A 20,987-nucleotide genomic window follows, 5' to 3' on the forward strand; every position below is an offset into this window, starting at 1 on the left:
CCGAATCAACTGACTTTGTGAGGAATAGGGTTTTTTTTTATAACCTTCCTACTATTTGTTTGAAAATAATTTTCATCATCAGTTGTTAATTTATTCCTATAGCAATAGCTACATCTTGTGGACAACATTGTGCATTGTAAGGGTGGAATTACAGTGGGTTGATGGAGTATGAGTTATTTATGAGAGTTGTGTTTATAAGATTGGAGAGTTAATGGCATCTTCTGCCTTGTCATTTCCTTATCAGACAGAAAAAATTACTGAAGACGTCAGCCCAACATGTTGGTTGAAACATGTTTAATGTTGCAAAGAGGCTTGTGCCATCTTACAATAAGGTGCAGTAGCTTATGTCAATTTCAACTTATCTAGTGCAAGTGCAAATATAGCAAAATGCCAATCAAAGTGCTTTAAGAATCAGGTGGCCTACTTGGAGTCCCCTGGGAAGGACAAAGTCAGACCATTTGTATTAAATGCTTTTTTAAAGCTTAAACACAACAAATCACTAAGTTCTACTAATCTACTACTCAGAAGAACGTAGTTTTAACTTGTCATAGGCTCCTACAGAGCGCCATGTAGTTGCAAACAAACACTAAAAGCAAGACAACATATACCATGTAAAGAGACCAGTACCTGCACTCCAGAGAGCTGATACATTAAAATACCTCTAATTGTTCAGGATGTCAATATCAATATCACAGAAAGGTATTGCCATAAATGAAATCAACAGAGAACATTTAAAACTATCCATTTGATATTACGTAATGGTAATCTAACCACTGAAATGGAGTGCCGCCTCAAGGACTGAAGTTGACCGAATGTGTTTCTTTCCTTCGAATGCTTTTGCGATGCATTGTGATGATTAACCAGTCTTTGATTATTACGTTGAAGCAGCCAATTGTTGGATGGAGTTGGATGACCGATGTCCTGCCCTGGGAGACCTTGGGGTCGGCAGAGTAGCACAACATTCATTTGTTCCTCTGGGCCTTCTGGGCGGATTTGGTAACTTTACCAGTGGTGGCGACCTTCTTCTCCACGCCCTTGATCACTCCAACAGCCACAGTCTGACGCATGTCGCGCACTGCAAAACGACCTACAAAGGGAAAAGAGGATATTAGCTGAGAGTAGCAGTGGAGATGCAGTAATGCTTTTGATGGGGATTTAAAGTGTTATGAGCTGTTAGAGTGTTGATGTTCCACAAATCCTCTGCCTGTTTTTACTCTTGAACTTACCCAGAGGAGGGTACTCAGAGAAGCTCTCAACACACATAGGCTTGCCAGGAATCATATCCACAATGGCAGCATCTCCAGACTTGAGGGCTTTGGGGTTGTCCTCAAGCTTCTTGCCAGAGCGGCGGTCAATCTTTTCCTTGAGCTCTGCAAACTTACAGGCGATGTGAGCAGTGTGACAGTCCAGCACAGGAGCATAACCAGCACTGATCTGGCCCGGGTGATTAAGGATGATCACCTACAAAGCAAACGGTCAACATGGATGGCCTATTAATAGAAAGATTATTTCCTTCCAGTCAAAGAAGTTCACTGCAAAGACTTAACTGTTTATTGCTGTGACTGTCTCATTTTGACACTTTCCCTTTGTGTCAGTCACTGGGAGTGTGGTGCAGTAGAGATTTGACTAATATAGCATTATGACCTATTTGTCGATGTGGCTAAAGTATGATTCAAATTTGGCTTGTCTTGATACAAAATCTATTTTGATGCTTCATAACAGCTAATATTTTTTCAAGATTATGAATAGATCTGACATAAGAAAGGGCTGATTGTGTTTAGTCATTCTCATGTTTAATTTCTATTAATAAATCCTTTGTGATGCCTACCTGAGCAGTGAAGTTGGCTGCTTCTTGCGGTGGATCGTTCTTGCTATCACCAGCCACGTTGCCACGGCGAATGTCTTTGACAGACACATTCTTAACATTAAAGCCCACATTGTCACCAGGGAGGGCCTCCGTCAGTGCCTCATGGTGCATCTCCACAGATTTCACCTCAGTGGTCACATTGACGGGAGCAAAGGTTACCACCATGCCAGGCTTTAGGAGGCCTGTTTCCACACGGCCTACAGGCACTGTTCCAATACCTGAGGAAGAGACGTTCAACAAAGAACATTCAGTAAAGATAATTAAAACGGACATCATTTGGACATCAAGTTTGACAGCCTGGACAGCTCTTTTCACATTCATCTGCTGAAGGGGAAGGTTTTCTGTGTTCACATTTAATCTGAGTTTAAGATGTAACATAAGATGATTTGGTGACATCACGGCTAGTCTGGAGCCACTCATGGTTCAATATGAAACTTGAAGCCTCTAATGCACATCCTCTGAGAATTGCCATTTCAGTTAAGTAAGAAAAATCTTGCATACATCGGCTAACTTTTTGAACTGAAAAAACATTTGTATATTTGTAGCTTCTTGATTTTTTTCAGTGAGGTAAAAAGACTGTATTTTAATGAATAACTAAAAAAAAAAATTCACAGCGTTTCTGTATCTTGTAAAATGTGTCTAGAGGGGATCATAAAGTCTCTGGTGAGGAGGCATTAGATGTGCTGTGTTGTGAAGGTTTATATCCCAGTAACGCTAGCCACTATTCTCAGATGTTTTATCAATTTCTTAGTCAGTGCTTTACTGGCCTCCTATCTTGTAGACATCCTGCAGGGGCAGACGAAGAGGTTTGTCTGTTGGACGGGTGGGGGGCTGGATGGCGTCCAGAGCTTCCAGTAGTGTGGTCCCTGATGCATTGCCTTCCTTCCTACTGATCTTCCATCCCTTAAACCATGACATCTAGATGGGAAAATAATGTACATTTTAAACTACAATTACATTACATTAAACAACTGATTTGATTCTGTTCGGGATGTAGTACACTTTCAATCTGATTATGTTCACCAGCAGTTCAGTTTTTGTTCTCTAAGTGGAACAATTAAACTTTGGAAATGACAACAAAAAACGCTATCTTCTAATAAATGAGAAGTTAAAATCATTAGCCACATAATAGACAACATAGAGTTTAAAACAATACCTTGCATGGTCACTTCTATGGTAATTGCAGACAAAAGGGATAAAGGGTTATTCATATTCTATAGCTAGTCTGACTTTCTTAGTTGGACTGACAATCACAGCAACTGGTTAGCCTTTGAGCTATAGCTTCTCATGCCTGGCAACAGCCATACAAACTAGTATTCAAATTCAAGACTACAGACACTATAATTCCTGTTGCATTTGCATTAGTAGTCTTTCTACTCACGTTGGGGCTAGGCTCAAGCATGTTGTCTCCATTCCAGCCTGAAATGGGCACAAAGGCAACAGTGTCCGGATTGTAGCCAATCTTCTTGATGTAGGTGCTGACTTCTTTCACTATTTCTTCATATCGCTTCTGGCTGTAGTTTGGCTCGGTGGAGTCCATCTTGTTGATGCCCACAATAAGCTGCTTTACTCCCAGAGTGTAGGCCAGGAGGGCATGCTCACGGGTCTGTCCGTTCTTGGAAATACCTGCTTCGAATTCCCCCACACCGGCTGCCACAATTAGCACAGCACAGTCAGCCTGAAGATGGAATGGATAAAACATTAGTACTGTGGATGCAGAGCAGCTTTGACCATTGCATGCATTACATTTGGCTTCAAAGGTTATTGTGGAACTTTTGTAGAATAAGTCAGTGAAAAAGTAGATATGTCCTCAACAATTAAAAGCAACTAATTTGATCAAAATCTTTATCATACCAAATGTTACCAGCTTGAAATAAAATACCAATTTATACTCTTCAATATTAACTAGCGAATTAACTTACTACCTATTGGATGCTGTTAATTATGACTTTGGTATTAATTGCTTGTAACTACTTCTAATGTTGTTTTGAAAGGAATTAAAATCTGCTTTATAATAACACTTGGGACACGCTGACAAAGATAGTAATGTAATGTAAATGAACAACATCCACACCATACAGTATGTAATGCACACAGTGTCCTCATGTTACAGACCTGAGAGGTTCCAGTGATCATGTTCTTGATGAAGTCCCTGTGACCTGGGGCGTCGATGATGGTCACATAGTACTTGCTGGTTTCAAACTTCCACAGTGAGATGTCGATGGTAATACCACGCTCCCTTTCCGCCTTCAACTTGTCCAGCACCCAGGCATACTTGAACGATCCCTTCCCCATCTGAGAAATAAGTGATATAAAGTCTTCTTAACATGAGTCATCGTCGAGTTTTCATCTCAGCTGTATTTTTAGGATGTGTAAATGTTCATTCCTCTTATATAATTTTTTACTGGACTAAATCTGTCAACCTGGTCGGCAGTGATGTGACTCACCAAAAATCAACATCTTAAGTCATAGTGAGAATGAGACTGTACCGCATTGCTCTATATCATTTATGTCTATTTGTCTATAGTTAGTATGGCTTGTATGCTACGGTCAGAGAAGTGTGAGTCCTGATCTTGAGGAAAAACATTAGTCGATTCAAGAAATCATCATCTTCCTCGGCATCCGCTCGCATCTCCTTACCTCGGCAGCTTCCTTCTCAAACTTCTCGATGGTCCTCTTGTCGATACCCCCGCACTTGTAGATGAGATGGCCCGTGGTGGTGGACTTGCCGGAGTCCACATGGCCGATCACAACAATGTTGATGTGGAGTTTCTCCTTTCCCATGGCGACTGAAGCTGGCTGATATCACGAGACACTCTTGTCTGCTAAAACCAGTATTAAGTTACAGTTAGTGATGCATACAGATGGTTTTACAGGCCAGGAAACAGAAAGCTTTCATGCACTAGTTATTAGGATTTATGGATATTAAAAGGTTTTGTTTGAGCGTATATTCTTTGAGGGTGGATAAAAAATAAATGTGTTGGTGGTGTGGTTTAACACTGTCTGATTGAGCAGGATGTGTTAAATCATGTAGCCAAAGATTCAAAAAAGTATTGCAGCACCAGGGATAAAAACACAAGTAGAGTGCTAATGTCTCCCCAAGTGATTGACGCAGAAAGAATTTAAAATGACCTTAAAAGTCTTGACTCCATCTATTTTTTTTTTAGTTCAACACTTACTGTAAACAAAGTGACTGTATTGCCTGTTCAGCCCTGGATGTGTTTTAAATGTAATTACAGACCATGAGAGCTCTTAACTGGCAATAGATGTTTTCATAAGTAGTGTATCACAGACGATTAGGGATGGTATCCATGGCCACTGAACTGCGCCAAGCACAAAATCATCTACCTCTCTCTCTTACGCTCTATCCCTGTTATCCATCCACACACCCTGCTCTCCTCTTTCACATCCAGCCTGCCCCACCGCTCCGCTCTGCTCTGCTTGTGCACTGACAACAAAGCTCGAATGTTTCACAGCACAGCCACAGACTTCTTTTTATTTTTTTTTAGGCGCTTTCATTCCAACTCAGAATCCACCATTTTGTCAGGTCCTGTGTCCTGATAGTGTAGCAGCCATTTCTCAGACGATGCAGAGCATAACACACAGAGGAGAGTTAATACAGAGGAGAGGGGGGAAACACTGTTGTTAAACTCTGCAGGAGTTCTGGTGATAATCTTGAATCTAAACACCACAAAAGTTTTCTTTGGAGTGAATGCTGATTTATTATCCAGTATTCTGGCTCAATCTAGTTTGCACCAGGTAGAAAGGACAGTAGCTTAATCCAACTGTAACATGAATCCTCACATGATCTTGTCCAGACTTGGTCAGGTGCACTCAGTGCCAGGACAGGACAACAATTTACATGCGTGTCTAACTCATCCCAAACATATAACGTCACTACAGCTGCCGCAGTGCGCTTTAATACACAAACAGATAATAATAATGGATAATGCGTTATAAAATAGCACAACTATTGCGCTAAATCTAATGTGTGGAGGATTTTAATGGTAATGCCAACCTCTCCGCCATGTTCTATCATCTGCCATCTGGATGCGTATTCACTATCAACCAACTGCCCTCGTTCCTGCATCACAACAATATTCCCAAAACACTGCATAGAGACTGAGTCGCTAAACAACACACGCACATTTTTAATCTCTGGGTTAGATTTCAATATGCATCCTCCCCCACTCTCTCTCTCTCACAATACACACACATGCATGATTTCATATACTTTATCGTACCTGAGAGCTGGACGGTGTCAGGTTGTCTGCAGGACCGGAGAGGCTGAGGACAGACACTGATCCGGTTATAGCGCACAGGACAGGCGGGGGGAGTTGCGTAATTGCGCGCACCCGCTGCTGTACAGCATCACAACGAGGGACTAGGAGAAGTTGGCGTGAAGAGTTTATCATAGGACAAAGCCACGGGCGATGCATCCATTGTCGGACACGATGTTGTCTGGATTAGCTCGTCTCTTGTTTCCTTGTTGATGTATAGAGTACAACCGCGTTTACGTGTTAAATCAGCCCCCCCCCCCCTGTTTTAAGATGTTTTTTTTTTAACGCACATAGCAAAGAGTTGGGACATATTTTGGGATACAACGTTAATATGCAATTACTGCTCTATGTTGTTGTTTATATTGTGCTTTTCAAAGCGTTAGTTTGGCATCATTTGACGCCTAAGTGGAAAAAAGGCGCATCTATATTATTTGTGATTTACGATAATTGAAATAGCACGTCAATTATAGTGCGTTAAATACGTAGGGTAATCAGGTTATTCGTGTATCTAGTGTAAATCCATTGCAATCTACGTCAAAGACTCGCTTTCTACAGTCGTCTATGGGTCATTCGGGGACATCTGAAATCGCAATATGGCTGCAAAATCACATCCTAGAAAGTGCGTGTGTCTCAGAGAGACAGAAAGGGAGAGATGCAGTGTCTGAAATGACGATAGATTCAGCGATTGGAAGTCAGGTGATGAATAAATGAAGCTTAGAGCATCATCTATGCGCAGCAGGTGCAGCGCTCACCTGTCACACGCTCCCTTGTTGGATTTAAATTAACCCGGAAGTCCTTAAATGCTCCAGACGTCTGTCTCCCCAATTATCTCAAGATGCAAGGCTGCTGAAGAAACAGCAGGGAGGCAGGATTTAGATAGCAGATAATATCCTTATATAGATATGTCATGACTTTATTACAGCAAGGAGCTAAACTGCTTTCAGTAAGATTGTGTTTTCCCTGCTTAACCTTTTTTATTATAATATTTATTATCTATGAGAATGTCAGTGAATGAATGTGTGTGTGCTGTATCCTTTCATTGAGCCTGCAAGGGAGGTGGGACTGAATTATCTTAAATACGTTTATGATCTTATTTCTGCTTAATTTCAGCAATTAACTCTTGAGCATATTTGTAAGTTTGAATTAATGTATCTAAGATATAAGTAGACTAAATTCATGTTATTAGTGGATCATCATTCAATTGTTGGTTAATTTCTTTACTTCATCAGAAGTTATTGGATTAAAAAAAAAGTACATTGTGCCTTTAGTCAGCTGAAAGTCTGTGACAGGTTGTATAATGAAATAAACACATTGCATTTGCATATGATTTATTTACAGTACATGACAAGTGATTTGAGACATTTTTCTGGAATGTTTTTACAATGATTACCCTTTTAGTACAGTATATGTATGAAACATAAGTCCCTTTAATTTCTGTGCGTGTGGCGGGGGCTAACATAAAACTGAAATAAGATTTATTGAAAAAAAACAAAACCAAATGATATGAGAGTCTACAGTCGTGAATGGTCTAACCCCGTTTAGGTTAATGTAATAAGGCACAAGTAGAATACATCATAATGTGGCATAATGGTGCTACTTGTTGACAGAAATGACACCTCAGAGTTTCCCTTTGGGGCTTACTTTTGATTGACCTTCCTATTGTCATAATATATAAAGGAAAAGGATGCATACAGTATAATACTCTTGTGACTTTCACATATGTTCAGATTACCATTGTCTGAGTTCATTTTAAAATGAATTCTTAGTTTATACTTTAAAAATTGAGGACACAAACCTCAATGCGGTAGATCAATACGTCTGTAAAAAGTAAACATATTTCCTTTTTTCAATCCTTCTGTCACTTAAGATACCTGAGAATTGACACACAGAGTGCAAATCTTGTTAAGTCAGTAACTGTGTCCACCAGGAACATCTTTAATGCACTTTTTTTCCCCTCTCCCTTCATTAAAAAGGTGTCAACAGCACCAATAGCTTAACATCTTAGTGTTACATACTGAAAACATGTCATTGTTAACCATGCTTTCTACTTGGATCCGATAAGGACCGCTATATAAACTAAAAGATGTGCCTGGTGGACGTAATCGGTTAAGACAATACATATTAAAATAAAAAATAAACCATAAAAAAAAATCCCTTAACTGCAACATATGTCAAGTAAATACAAATAAATGATGAGTTTTTCTCCTACATGTGATTCCAAACACATCAATAATTTCAAGGATGCTGTAAGGCGTTTCCTAAAGAAGTTGCGTAGTCATGGTGTTCTCTCAAGAAAGCCGTTGACGTGCGTGTGTAGTTTGGGATGGCTTTTGGGGGGGGGGGGGGGCACTTGAAATCAACAATTACTGGCACTTAGTTTTGAATTTTGTGTCATCCCAAACGTTACATACACTAAAAACACCAGTCTTAAGAGTGTAGACTTCTACTATGGCAATAAAACTCAAAAGTGTTTACAGTGGGTTAAAAAAAAACCTTGAAGCAGAAGTGCTTTGGGGGCAGAACTGACGGTAGAGCCTAGCCAGTTTGCTAACTAGCAAACCAGAACTAAAATTTAAAAAAGGAACTAAATTGGGAGATTTTTCTGTCACAGCTTATTTACAACGGTATTCATGATGCTTAACAATCAACAAGCTAACTTTGGCTTCCTCTGATACCTTTTTGAGATACATATTGTGGTTGTTTTGCTCTGCTTAATTGCCTCAAAAGCACATCTGCCTCTGCTTCATTAAAACTGCAATTTGGTTTATTCATTGCTGTGGCTGTGGACTCATTGGTCTTTAGACTGTTGGGTACCCACAGTCACAGTAAAGAACATCTTTGAAGGTATTACGGCTGTAACTCAGTTAGTTAGCTGTATCAACACATCTGGAACACATCTCTAGCTGAAATTACCCATTGTTTGAGACTTTTCCATTTCATGATTCAGACGTGTCAAGTGGATGAGCCCGGTACTCGTCCTCCGTGTCAGTCTCCGTGAGCGGAGTGGGGTGTGTGGACAGCCCAAGGCTGCACATTTCCTCGGCCAAACAGGGTGTAAACAAATGCTCCAAACAGGTTGATGCCAGCAGCGATGTAGAAGACAGTTTGCCACTCTTCTATGGTGTTCTGGAGGACAGTCAGTACAGTTCATGATGAGTATTGAAGTAAATAACACTAGTGTAAGTAAACTTATTATTCATGCATTAGTATGTGTATTCTGTGAAACATTTGCACTGTATATTTCCTAAAATCATTGATGACCCAGATTCAACTGTACAGGGTCAAAATTAATTATATATTAATATATTATATTATTTTATAATAATTACAATTTATTTCTTGGTTTTGAAAATATATTAGAAAGATTCCTCTAATTGTCTTTTCAGCAAATAATGTACATTTGTAGTTGGTGACAAAATGGAAATGATCACAAGTCACAGAACATCCCAAAAGTTAATTTAGGTTTTCCAGATTGATGATTTAAAGCCAAACCTGACCATTGGCTTCGCTAAGGGCAGGGAACAGAAATTCTCTCTCAAACAATCATGAACACACACACTTGAATATGTAGCTGAAAATATTAAAAATTACACTGTACAGTATATGAGGTCATGTTAGGACTGTCCAAAAAGTAACATTCATTTAAAATTGTATGTTTAGGTAACTAATTTAAACAATCATAAGCGTGATGTGAAGTTGTTTTATTTTTTCCATCTTCATTTGGTTAATCAAACACCATTTAGTTATTTGACTAACGAGCAGTTTATACTCAACTGTGTAGTGAGGCCAGATCTGTAATGTTCAGTGCATTCCTATAGGAGTGACTACATAGAGTCCTATTTCTGTTTGTTTTAAGCATCCAACATAGAAGTAGATGTTATTTCCAGAACAATAAATGACATTTAAACTGTATTTTACACTGCAGTACCACAGTCTTCTTCACAGAGATGGCAATCAACACACTAAGCATGGTTGTTGCTTTTTATGGAGGACAATGTGTGCCCCCTGGTGGCCAAATATTAACATAGTAATCCTGTTCAACTAAACCAATTAAAGACAGGAAAAGGAGCATCAAGCCACAGCAGGGATGCCATCTGTTTAACCAGGGACACTGGAGGTCAAGACACCCAGAGTGACCCCTGTGTGTGTGTGTGTGTGTGTGTGTGTGTGTGTGTGTGTGTGTGTGTGTACGTACACACAGCTGTTTCATCTCAAAGAATCAAACCCACCCTACAGGCAAGTTAATAAATACAGTGAGAGTGAACGTATGTTTCTTACATTTGTGGTGAGGGCTCTCGCAATAACTGGTCCCACCATGCCAGGAATGGTGGCAAAGGTGTTGGTGATACCCAGCAGAATACCAGCATACCTACAAGGATAAATGCAAATGATGTTAAATGCTGTGAGTAGCTCTAAGTGTTAAGTACAGTGACACCAAAATTTAAAGCTTAACAACTTTGACCAGGTGTAAACTTTATCCGTTTATACCTGGAAGAGGTCATTAACACCTTTTTATAGTCACTTCAGTACTCTCAGGATTTCTGGTTATGTCAAAAGAAGATAATTACACAATATTGCAATATTCAGATTCTTAAATTTAGAAGCTAAAATAGTGATGCAGGATTACACAATTACTTCTGTGGGATTGTTTCTCATATAGGTCACTTCTGCATCTTTCACATTCAGTGTCAAGACAGCAAGATAAATACTGTCAACCAAATATGGGCAAAGATCTTCACATCCTCAATATGAAAAAGGGTAACACCTATTCCTCCAAGAAAACTACTTAAAGAGTTAGCTTATTCACTATTAAATTACACTAAGGATGGATTTATAATTTGTTTATGTGATGTATTTGATTCCCCATAAATTATTCTTATCTTTATATTTCTAGATTTTGGTAATAGAAGGGAGCAAGACATACGAAGGAGCGATGTCAAGGTGGTTGATGTTGAAGCCAGAGGCAGACACTCCGCCCAGAGCTGAGGAGATGGTGAGGAAGGTCACAGCCAAGGTGTAGTCACAGCCTGTGTATCCTGCTGCCACCAGGAACACCGCCGGCCCGATCATACCTACAAACACACACAAACACAAACACAAACAACACAGCTGAAAACCTCTTCAGAAATAGTAGACTAGTTATTTTGGATGTTCAAGTCAAGAACTGTATCTCGGCACAATCTGTGATGTTGCGACTGCTCACCAATGACGGAGAAGACCTTCCTGACAATGACGGTGGGGTAGTTGCAGGTTTCCCGCAGGTAATCAGCAACCTGACCACTCACCACGGCCATCACAGCGCAGCCCAAGTAAGGAAGAGCTGAGAGCATACCGTTCTGTGGTGGGCAGATGGAGACAATCACACACAGTTTGAATATTTATGATTATATAGTGATGTAGTTGTTTTATCACTGAGAAAAAATAATGTTTTGATGAGTTGTAAGTTCCTGTTTTGGTTGACTCATCTAGCTCTCTTCAGTTACATACATATATTACTAATGTACACTTAATGACATATTTTTTTAAGAGTACCAAAATAACTGGCTCTCACATCCTGACTTGAAGATACTCAGATTGTTTAAACAGAACCCTTTAATTGCTTATATATTCACAATAAAAATAGACTAATAAAAAGGTCTATCATAAAGATTCAAATTGTGTGTTTGGATTTCATTGTTTGACCTCGTATTTGAATCCTCTGATAAGTGTTTATGGAGGCCTATATGTGACATTCCCACCTGCTGAATGCTGAAGCCCAGTATGTTGTTCATATAGGTTGGCAGCAGGGTGAGGAGGGTGTAGAAGGTCCAGTTGTATGAGAAATGAGCAACAACGATGGCCCACAGCGGTCCAGATGTCACTATTGATCGCCAGGGGATGTAGCCTGATGAGGTGGACAGCTGGAACAGATTTAAGGAGTTCTGGATCAATACATTGACCTTTCAAAAAAACGGATATAATAACTACATGTGGTCTTATGTACCAGAATTACTGGGCAGATTTTTGTTCAAATATATGCAAAAAAATAAATCACTTCATACTTATATGTCTGACATTTTTCTTCCATAATCTCTCATTACTTATTGTTTTTCTTGCTTGCTGGTGGAGCTTTACGGTTGCTTTGGATTGTCACTGTGAACACGTACAGTAAATGCAGACTCACTGTGAGAGTTGTGATCTAACAGCTGAGTAAGTCAGATAAGACAATATAGTGCTGCAATACACTGAGATTACGTAACGATAGTATCTCATAACTATGCTCGACCGGAAATGCCTGCGAGCGCTGCTATTCTCAGCAAAAAAGTAAAGAGCAGTAAAAACAGTCATATGGCAAAGGGGTAAATAGGGACACAAGCTAAAAAAAAAAAAAAAAAAAATCCTGCTAGTACTGAACTTGACTCTACCCTTAAGTTTGCATAGGTTTATATCTTTTTATTCATTTTGTATCACTGGTGAAACATATTTAGTTTTTTTTTAAAATTCAGGATATAAAGTGTAGTGTTGGGTGTTAGTGTTACCTCATTCTTCAGTGAGTTGGTGATGTAGAGTCTCTCTCGCTCTGAGATCCGCGGGTGAGTGTTTGGACTGTCGAACACAAGAAAGACCCACAAGACAAACCACACCAGACCAACGGCACCTGGACACACAAAAAAAGCCAAGCATGCACTCATTATACCACAGCTCAGCACTGGTGGCCTACATTTATCCATCATAAACCCTGAATCAGGTGAAAGATTAAACACAGTCAGCAGATGGATTATGGTGTGACGCTGTATTTGGTGGGTCTACTCTGAGCTACGTGAAAGTGCCTCTGACGGCTGCCCAGTGGCCGAGATATGGAACTAAATTAGCCAAACAAGCAGGAAAACGTGTGACTTGTGCAATGTTTCCAACTGCAAGTATGTTTTCTTGCTAAATCATTATTTCCACAGAACAACAAAGAGTAAAGAGGAACGAAGGAACAGACGCTGGAAACAGCTCATCTGGAAAGGAATAAGTAGTATCTTGGTATCAGCGGAGAGGTTACTTGAGGTCAAATAAATATGCATGATTGGCAACCACTTCATTAGACACTGCGTTATGTTTCCCAATCAGATAAAATGAGACATCATCTATTATGTATGTTTTTCCAGTATCGCCCTGATGTGACGTTTCTATTAATATCAGTAATTGCATATTCATGACCTAAAATCATGCTCATTAAGGTTTTCCTCACTGATGAAGTCAGATAACTCTCTCATCCCTCTTAAACTGCAACTGTATTTCATAAACTCTCTAACTTAAACTGTTGAATGCTAAAATACAGATTAAGTTTGCATTTGTGGGTCCCTATAGCTTATTTTAGAGGTAATTTTTCTTATTCCTGTGGATAATCCAGATATATATGATGTGACCTCAAGATATTTACAAGAGTTATAATGGATGGTGCAAGCTGAACATGTTCCAGTGATCAAAGCATAAGGTCTCATTTTGAGCTGCTATTTAGCCTTAGCAATCATAAAAGAAGAAATCCACTATTGAAGCTTCAGAAACATTATTTTTGATGTGAACGATTGAAAGAAAGAAACAGAATTCAATGAAGTTGCTAAAAATGTTGTGTTTTGTGTGGAGTGCTTCGCCACAATCACAGACACATTTTACGTCACTAGCTAGGTATCAGGTGATGCCCATACACAGCTACCAAAAGGTCAAATAACTCAAACTAATCAATTATAACAAAGTTTAGGGGTAGATGTCAGCCATCGAAATTTCTTTGTGCGTCACCTGAAACTTAGAGACAACACCCCTCCCCACTCAGCCAGTGACACCCCCCGAGGTTATTACCAAATACATAGAAGACGTAGGTCCAGTTCAGGTAGAAGCAGATTTCACCAGACAGAGGAAGAGAGATCACCGTCCCCAGCTGGGCTCCTGCGATGGGCGAGAAAAGACAACAATCTGTATCTCACAGGTGTCTGAAAGCACACAGTGTACTTATTTAATGATGAATACACAGACCAGGTTTACACCAGCAGTCATGTGACAGAGTGCGGTGAGGTGGCCCACCTCTTAAACAAACAACTTTACACTGAGAAAGAAACCTATGTGAGCAAGAGTCTAAATCTTGAGCTGTAATGAAGTTTTTGTGTTGATTTTTTTTTTTAATTGACATAATTGTTATAAAGTATATACAGTATAAGAAAATAATAGAAAAGGTCAATCTTAAGTTTTCAGAACCCAATGTGATGTCTTCAAATCGCTCTTTTTATCAGTCCAACAGTCCAAAGCAGCAAATCTTCACTTTCCAGAAACTAGAAGTAGTTATTTGGCATTTTTGCTTGATAATTACCTTCAATACTTTATTAATCCATTCTCAAAACGAGATTCATTCATTCACTACTCATTTAAAATTGCAACAATGTATATATAAACTGACAGGTGCTTTTATGTATATCAGCCTTTGTGTCTGTGTACCTATGTAGGAAATGGTGAGCAGTCGACTCCTCTCCATAGGCGGAGCCCACGCGGCCCACATGGTATACATTGCAGGAAATGTGACTCCCTGAAGATGAATACAAGAAGTACATCAACAAGAGTGCACAAAAAAACACATTTATCTATACTTATGAAACCATCTGTTTTCATTTTTGGCACAAACAAAAAGGTTGCACAAGTAATTTCATTGTCGATATCGTCCTGTCCTCATATCAGAATTATTCCAGACCGCCTACCTCTCCGATCCCCTCCAGTACCCTGACAGCGATGAGGTAGCTCGCCCCCAGATCAGCAGCTATAGGAGTAAGCAGTGTAAAAATCACAGTTCCCAGGATTCCCAAGCCCATTAGCCACTTGGGTCCGAAGCGGCCGGCCAGGTAGCCCCCAGGGACCTGGGTCAGGATGTAGCCGTAGAAGAACGAGCCCAGGATCCAGCCCTGTGTCGCAGAGTCCCAGTTGTACAGACTGGCCTGTGAGGGGAGAGGTGAGAGCAGCTGCATTAGAATTTAAACTACACTAAATAATATTATACAGCATATGTGTCTCATTAGCCACTCTCTGTATTTGTGGCATATTTTATGTCTGATAATGTGTCTCAACCTTTACATTACTCTTCAGAAAATCATATTTTTTGTCTCTCATACACACACAAACACTTTAGTACAATAGGTATAGACATGATGTCAGTTGTGAATTGTGTTCTGGTCTTTTTATGTCACGTCTGTGAAGTAGCGGTCAGTCTTTTTACAGCACAGCCTGTAAAAAGTCCTAATCTGATGGTAAATGGTAAATGGGCTGTACTTATATAGCGCCTTTCTAGTCTTTACGACCACTCAAAGCACTTTACATTACTCATTCACCCGTTCACACACATTCATACACTGATGGCAGGGGCTACCACGCAGGGTGCCAACCTGCTCATCAGGGGGGATTTAACCATTCATTCTCATTCACACTCACACACCGTTGGCGCAGCAACGGGAGCAATTTGGGGTTAAGTGTCTTGCCCAAGGACACATCGACACATGGACTGGAGGAGCCAGGAATCAAACCGCCAATCTTCTAATTGAAGGACGACCGGCCACAGCCTGACATAATAACAGTTAATGCATTTCTGAATGATTGATAGCAGTTGTCCATAAATCAGAACAAATCTGGGCGTGATTTGCCATTTGTGTCGACTATAGTGTTTAATTTATGTTTTTAAATGTGTACCCTGAGGAGGACTAAATGTGCTTTGGGACATGGGGCTAATGGGGTACAAATAAGCAAATACCATAAAAACACAAATAAGGAAATGGCTGAATTCAGGTACACAGCCAGAATATTGTTTGGTCTTTGTTCCTTTTTTCCTCAAGACTGACAAACTGCTGGATATCAGATGTCATCACCAGTCTGCTGACTCATGTAATTCTGATATGTGTGTGGTGGTTGTTTCCATAATTAGAGGAGTATTATGAAGAATGGGGCTGTGGCATTATGTTGTTTTGTGGCACGACATTTTAAAGGTCACCAACACAACTTATGTCAGTCTGACATCGGTACTGGTGTGACAGGCTGGGCTTTTTTAAGTGTTTTAAAAGGTTTTAAATGGAACAAACAAACACAGAAGGAAGAATGAAAATAAATACTCAAACTATTCAGGTGACAAATGCAATTATCTGGCTGAATGTCCTGAAACTATGCTCCAAAGTGTGTCTAAACAATCCCAAACATGCACAGAACAGTCCAGCCACTTTCATCAGAGCTACTTCACGTATGATGTCATCATGTGGGCATACTCAGACTCACTCACCGTGTGGTTGTGTTTGGGCCGTGCAGGGCTGGGGTGGGCCGGACATAATGAGCCGCTGTGGTTGACGTTGGATTGGTGGGTGGAGTTTAGCATTTCCACCATAGCCACACTAAGGTTGACACGCAAGGAATAGACCACGAAGAAGCCATAAGAGGAGAGCAATGCCAGGCCATAGCGTGATGAACAGCACACAGGGGCTACAGGGTGAGAAAGAGAGAGAGATAATGACACCAGTTTAGCAGATGATAGAGTATGTGTGCTGTATTCATCAGTCACACTTGATGGATACAGTGCGTTGCTATGAACTTTACGGTACAGTGACAGTAAAGACATCAGGGATAAAGAAACATCAAGTGACATTTCATTTCCTCAAAGTGGATCTGAAACATTTTGTAAACCAACGAAATGGTTCCCAAATATGAAAAGGGAAGTCGACATCGCAAAGTAAAAGTAAAGTGCCATCACAAGTTCAAATAACCAAATGTTTCATCCCTCAGTTTGAAAACAATGGATTAACTATCTAACTCTATGTAAAGTAGTTGAAACTGGCTCCACTTCCAGCAGCCACGACATTAACATTCTGCTCTAACACTGACGCTCCAGTATTAATAAGCTAATGATTTCATACATAATAATATATCAGTCAGAGGGGACAAACTTGTGAAGATATGTAATGGAGGCAAGATATTTTACAGTTTAATAATACATTTAATTTTTGAGAAAAATGATTAAATATACATAAAATGCTAAACTAAATAAATGTAAAAATCAACACATATCGGACTACATAAACACTGATACTGATATATCTGTGATAGGCTAATATCGGCTGATAATGTCAGTTGGCAGATATATTGGTGGGGCTCTAGACCAAACCACTACTTTTACTGCAATACTTTTACATACATACAATTATTCATGCAGGACTTTTACTTTCATCACTGTATTAGTAAGTAAAAGGATCTGAATACTTCTTCCAACACTGAAATAATTACACTCTAGCTCATGATAAGTGGAATTTGCATAAAATCCAGTAACTTACAGACTTCACTCAAATTGCTGCTACTACTTTACTCATGTTACACCTGCAAAACAATGGAAGTCACATCAAGCTATACTGACTTACTTATACTGACCTTGTCCAGCAGTTTGCATGGCTTACCTTACATGATAAACATGATTTATGAGTTCATTTTAATAAACCATGTTTAAATAATGCAAATGACCCAATACAGACCTGCACAAAGACAATATAAAATGCTTCCCAGAGTTACAGCTGTCATGTCTGAGCAACAAAGACACTGTACTAAGTTTCCAAGAGTTCGTGTCTTTACCTATAAACCGGTATTTCCCTGAGTAACAAAGATATGTAAACATCAGCTCAGGTAGTCTTGTGACTGCGCAGATGTAAAAAACCCCACAAAAAAAACAGTGACTCATGCCACATCAAATGTCATCAAATCTCAGGTGAATAGAGGAGAGAGAGCCATTAAAACAAGTTTAACTAGGGCTCACCTAGAGTTTAAACCAACCAGGAAAAACTAGTTGTAACTTCGTGGATTTGTATGGTGCGATAAGTGAAGATGAACTAATACAGGCAGGTGCACAGGAGTAAGACACAATTAAATAAGCAAACATCTGCACTATTTAATTAGTAAATGAATAACTGCATGAGATTATATTTGTTTATGTAAGTAAAGTAAATAAATCATAAATTAGAAGAATTTTGCCTCCTTTCCACTGAAACAACGCAGCATATGTTTGAACATATGTTCATTAAAGTGACCCTGGCTCATTGTTAGCTTTAGCTACGTGAATGTTTTTCTTTTTCACCTCTCTGGACTTTGTCTTCGTGTCCTCGGCGTAGCAGCGGTCTCTCCTGATCCTCTCCCTCCGTGTCCGACCCGTACCTCTCCATTTTTCAGCTCTCTACTGCATCACACACTGAAAAAACAGCTAACAACAAGCAGCAGCGGAAGGCTTTGTGGACACTACGGTCAGCTGAGCTCATATACACACCACTCCTGATATATTTTTTTAAACTCCTAGGATGGCGAAGGCATGACCCGCCCTACTCTGCCTCTGATTGACCAACAACACACCTCACGCCTAAATCTAACCAATCCGATCGAAGGAGGCAGCGAGTACTAGCCAATCAAAGGCAGAGTAGGGCGGGTCATGCTTCCGCCATCCTAGGACAAAACATCGGCAGGCGGGCTTATGACGACTGCAGTCATGTGACCAGTGTCTCCATACCGGAAGTAACGCAGCCAGATTTATTTATTTATTTTAAAAGAGACATTGATGTGCAGTTTTTGTTATGAATGTCTAAAAACTATTGTACCTGCATTTTGGCATTTGGCCCATTTGTGAGGATATTCTGGCAAAACCATTTGTGTTTTTCTTATTGAAAATATTGTTGAAAGTTTTATTTTACTTTGAAAAAATGTATTGTTTGGCCTCATGGAAAATAACACACAGGAAAAACTCTCTTTTGTACAGGATAAATATTTTTATTATTATTATTATTATAAAGGTAAAATTCCATATTAATAAATGTAAATTTACAGGTAACCGTGCTGCTTTATTGCAATCACAACAAAAGTAATCTCAAGGCACTTTACATATAGCGCATGGCTAGACCATAGTCTTTAATTTAATTTAGAGAGACACAACATTCTCACATGAGCAAGCACTTGGCAGTACCTGCAAGGAAAATAAGGAGGAGAGAGAAGCACACTGAAAATCAACATTGAAAGTAGTAGGTCCAGGACAGGAATTGGTCAACCCGACGTCTACAACCCCAGGTTACCTGTGAGACCAGGTATTGGGTATTACTTATCGTTTGTCAGTAAATGGTGACCAAACTTTTCAACTTGTGTTTTATAGTTGTACATGCAACCACATTGCACAAGTGTGCAACATATAATTCTTCCCACAGGTGGCGCTACAGTAACATTATGAATTGGCATGACATGAGAATTTGCACAAGATACTGAAGCATGGCACCAAAAGCCTAACCTTGTGGCCATTACTGAAACACCATCATACTATGTATTAAGGGTTGGGGATGCTGAATAAGTCTGTAGCATTTGATATCATTTCTCCTGTAGGTGGTGCTACAAGATTACAATGGCTGGAAGCTAACAGCAGTATATTATTTCTGATGCCTTTATTTAACTCTATCCTGTTTTATGTGTTTGGTTTTTGTAACATGTGTAAGATGAAATTATTAAACACTTCATAAAGAGAACTATAAGGTGACAGCTATATACTGTAACATTGGCTCCAGTGAGCAAATCATCTAAATGACATTTTCCATTTCCAAGCACATTGGACAGGAGACTCTCCTTTCACACACTTACATGTAACCACAGAGTCAGATGATTTGTGTGAATGATGTAACTTTCAAACACAGGTTTGTTGTTGAAATAAGAAGCAACTCAGCTGTTTGTCTCCGGGCTTTATTGTATCCGCTGCAGACAGAGAAAACAAAGCAAGACACACTGACGACACGAGGAGAGATAGAAAGATAGAGAGAGATTAACCTACTGTGCAGTGCAGCACAGGCATGGACAGAGAGACCAACACAGATTTCCAGCACCCATGGAACAGGAGGTTGTCACATTGATTATCAGGCTAACACATGCACACACACACGTGGATGAGCATCCCTATTTCCAAGAGTTGAATTGGTGAGGATGTTGGCTTCAAACAATTGCTCTGCACAGATAGTTATGTAACAATCCTGAGTGAACCATTGTGATGTGGGTGAAGTTGGTTGGGGAGTTGTTAATAGTCTGAAGAGTCCTTCTGCTGGAGAAGCATCTGTCTCTGTCCTGGGACTCTAAGAGGGCCGAATATATTCCTAAATATTCATGTTAATTTATGAGTATATCAAACCCTCATTGTGTGGCTGACCTCTGACCTCCCTGCCATGGGGTTAAACATTGAACTTGAATAAACAGGAGGTATAGCTACAGTAGATGTTAAGATGTATCACTACTTTAAAGCTCCTGTTAAAGCTCCTGGAAACTTGGTTTTGAATTCTTTTTGTTACAAAGTTTAAGCCGAAATTGGGCAGGTCTGCTTCATCGGGACTGTGTGGGTGTTTTTCAATCTGATTAAACAGAGAACAGTCCCTGTAGTCAGTCATTCTTGACTGTGAATATTTTTGTGCAAGCTGATATACATTTTTGTACATACTGTAGGGGGTGCCCCAGAATAAAAAGTCAAAAATCAATCAATCCTCCCTAAAATCAGCCACTTTCACTCTCACCTCTGGCAAAAATTGACTTTTCCATTTCAGGCTAACTCTAATTACTGCTGTTGTGTAAATCATGCTCATTACGGCTAGTCACACCTCCTTAAATCTAATGAGTTAGCTACAGTACTGTATGTGGCAGTATGATGAACAAATGTCTCTCTCTCCTCCTGATCTTTCCCCTCCGTCGCTTCACTCTCTGAAGACAAGGGCCTTTTTGTGCAAAGGGGAAATCATAGGACTCACATGCTTTAGAGGAGAGAAAGTGAGTGATCACAGCAAAGGACAGGGTTGTTCAGAGAAAGA

The 20,987-nt window shown here is 39.7% G+C and overlaps 2 protein-coding genes across 2 annotated transcripts; both read right to left on the reverse strand.

The window, feature by feature from the left end:
• Nucleotides 1-962: 962 nt before the first annotated feature.
• eef1a1a (eukaryotic translation elongation factor 1 alpha 1a) lies at nucleotides 963-4,651 on the reverse strand. The gene is made up of 7 exons (XM_053332497.1): nucleotides 4,508-4,651; nucleotides 3,983-4,162; nucleotides 3,249-3,545; nucleotides 2,635-2,785; nucleotides 1,829-2,085; nucleotides 1,227-1,461; nucleotides 963-1,087 (listed from the first exon to the last, which is right to left on the reverse strand). Exons 1-7 carry the CDS (start codon nucleotides 4,649-4,651, stop codon nucleotides 963-965), a joined length of 1,389 nt encoding a protein of 462 aa, XP_053188472.1.
• A 2,813-nt stretch (nucleotides 4,652-7,464) lies between these two features.
• On the reverse strand, nucleotides 7,465-18,396 carry slc17a5 (solute carrier family 17 member 5). The gene is made up of 11 exons (XM_053333283.1): nucleotides 18,251-18,396; nucleotides 16,418-16,614; nucleotides 14,859-15,092; nucleotides 14,602-14,689; nucleotides 13,972-14,058; nucleotides 12,666-12,784; nucleotides 11,886-12,047; nucleotides 11,351-11,483; nucleotides 11,072-11,219; nucleotides 10,426-10,516; nucleotides 7,465-9,273 (listed from the first exon to the last, which is right to left on the reverse strand). Exons 1-11 carry the CDS (start codon nucleotides 18,333-18,335, stop codon nucleotides 9,133-9,135), a joined length of 1,485 nt encoding a protein of 494 aa, XP_053189258.1. The 5' UTR covers nucleotides 18,336-18,396; the 3' UTR covers nucleotides 7,465-9,132.
• Between the last annotated feature and the right edge of the window lie 2,591 nt (nucleotides 18,397-20,987).

Source organism: Scomber japonicus, chromosome 14 (genome assembly GCF_027409825.1).
Source record: "Scomber japonicus isolate fScoJap1 chromosome 14, fScoJap1.pri, whole genome shotgun sequence".
NCBI lineage: Eukaryota > Metazoa > Chordata > Actinopteri > Scombriformes > Scombridae > Scomber > Scomber japonicus.

Bases quoted from the DNA above. Each gene is read 5' to 3' on its own strand.
- eef1a1a (XM_053332497.1), bottom strand. From the start codon at position 4,651: ATGGGAAAGGAGAAACTCCACATCAACATTGTTGTGATCGGCCATGTG. The intron at 2,786-3,248 runs GTGAGTAGAAAG...TTTCCCATCTAG, and splicing joins TGCTTGAGCCTAGCCCCAAC to ATGTCATGGTTTAAGGGATG. The intron at 1,088-1,226 runs GTAAGTTCAAGA...TTCCCTTTGTAG, and splicing joins CTCTGAGTACCCTCCTCTGG to GTCGTTTTGCAGTGCGCGAC.
- slc17a5 (XM_053333283.1), bottom strand. From the start codon at position 18,335: ATGGAGAGGTACGGGTCGGACACGGAGGGAGAGGATCAGGAGAGACCG. The intron at 16,615-18,250 runs GTGAAAAAGAAA...CTCACCCTGTAG, and splicing joins CGAAGACAAAGTCCAGAGAG to CCCCTGTGTGCTGTTCATCA. The intron at 11,484-11,885 runs GTGGGAATGTCA...TGCCCACCACAG, and splicing joins TGGGCTTCAGCATTCAGCAG to AACGGTATGCTCTCAGCTCT.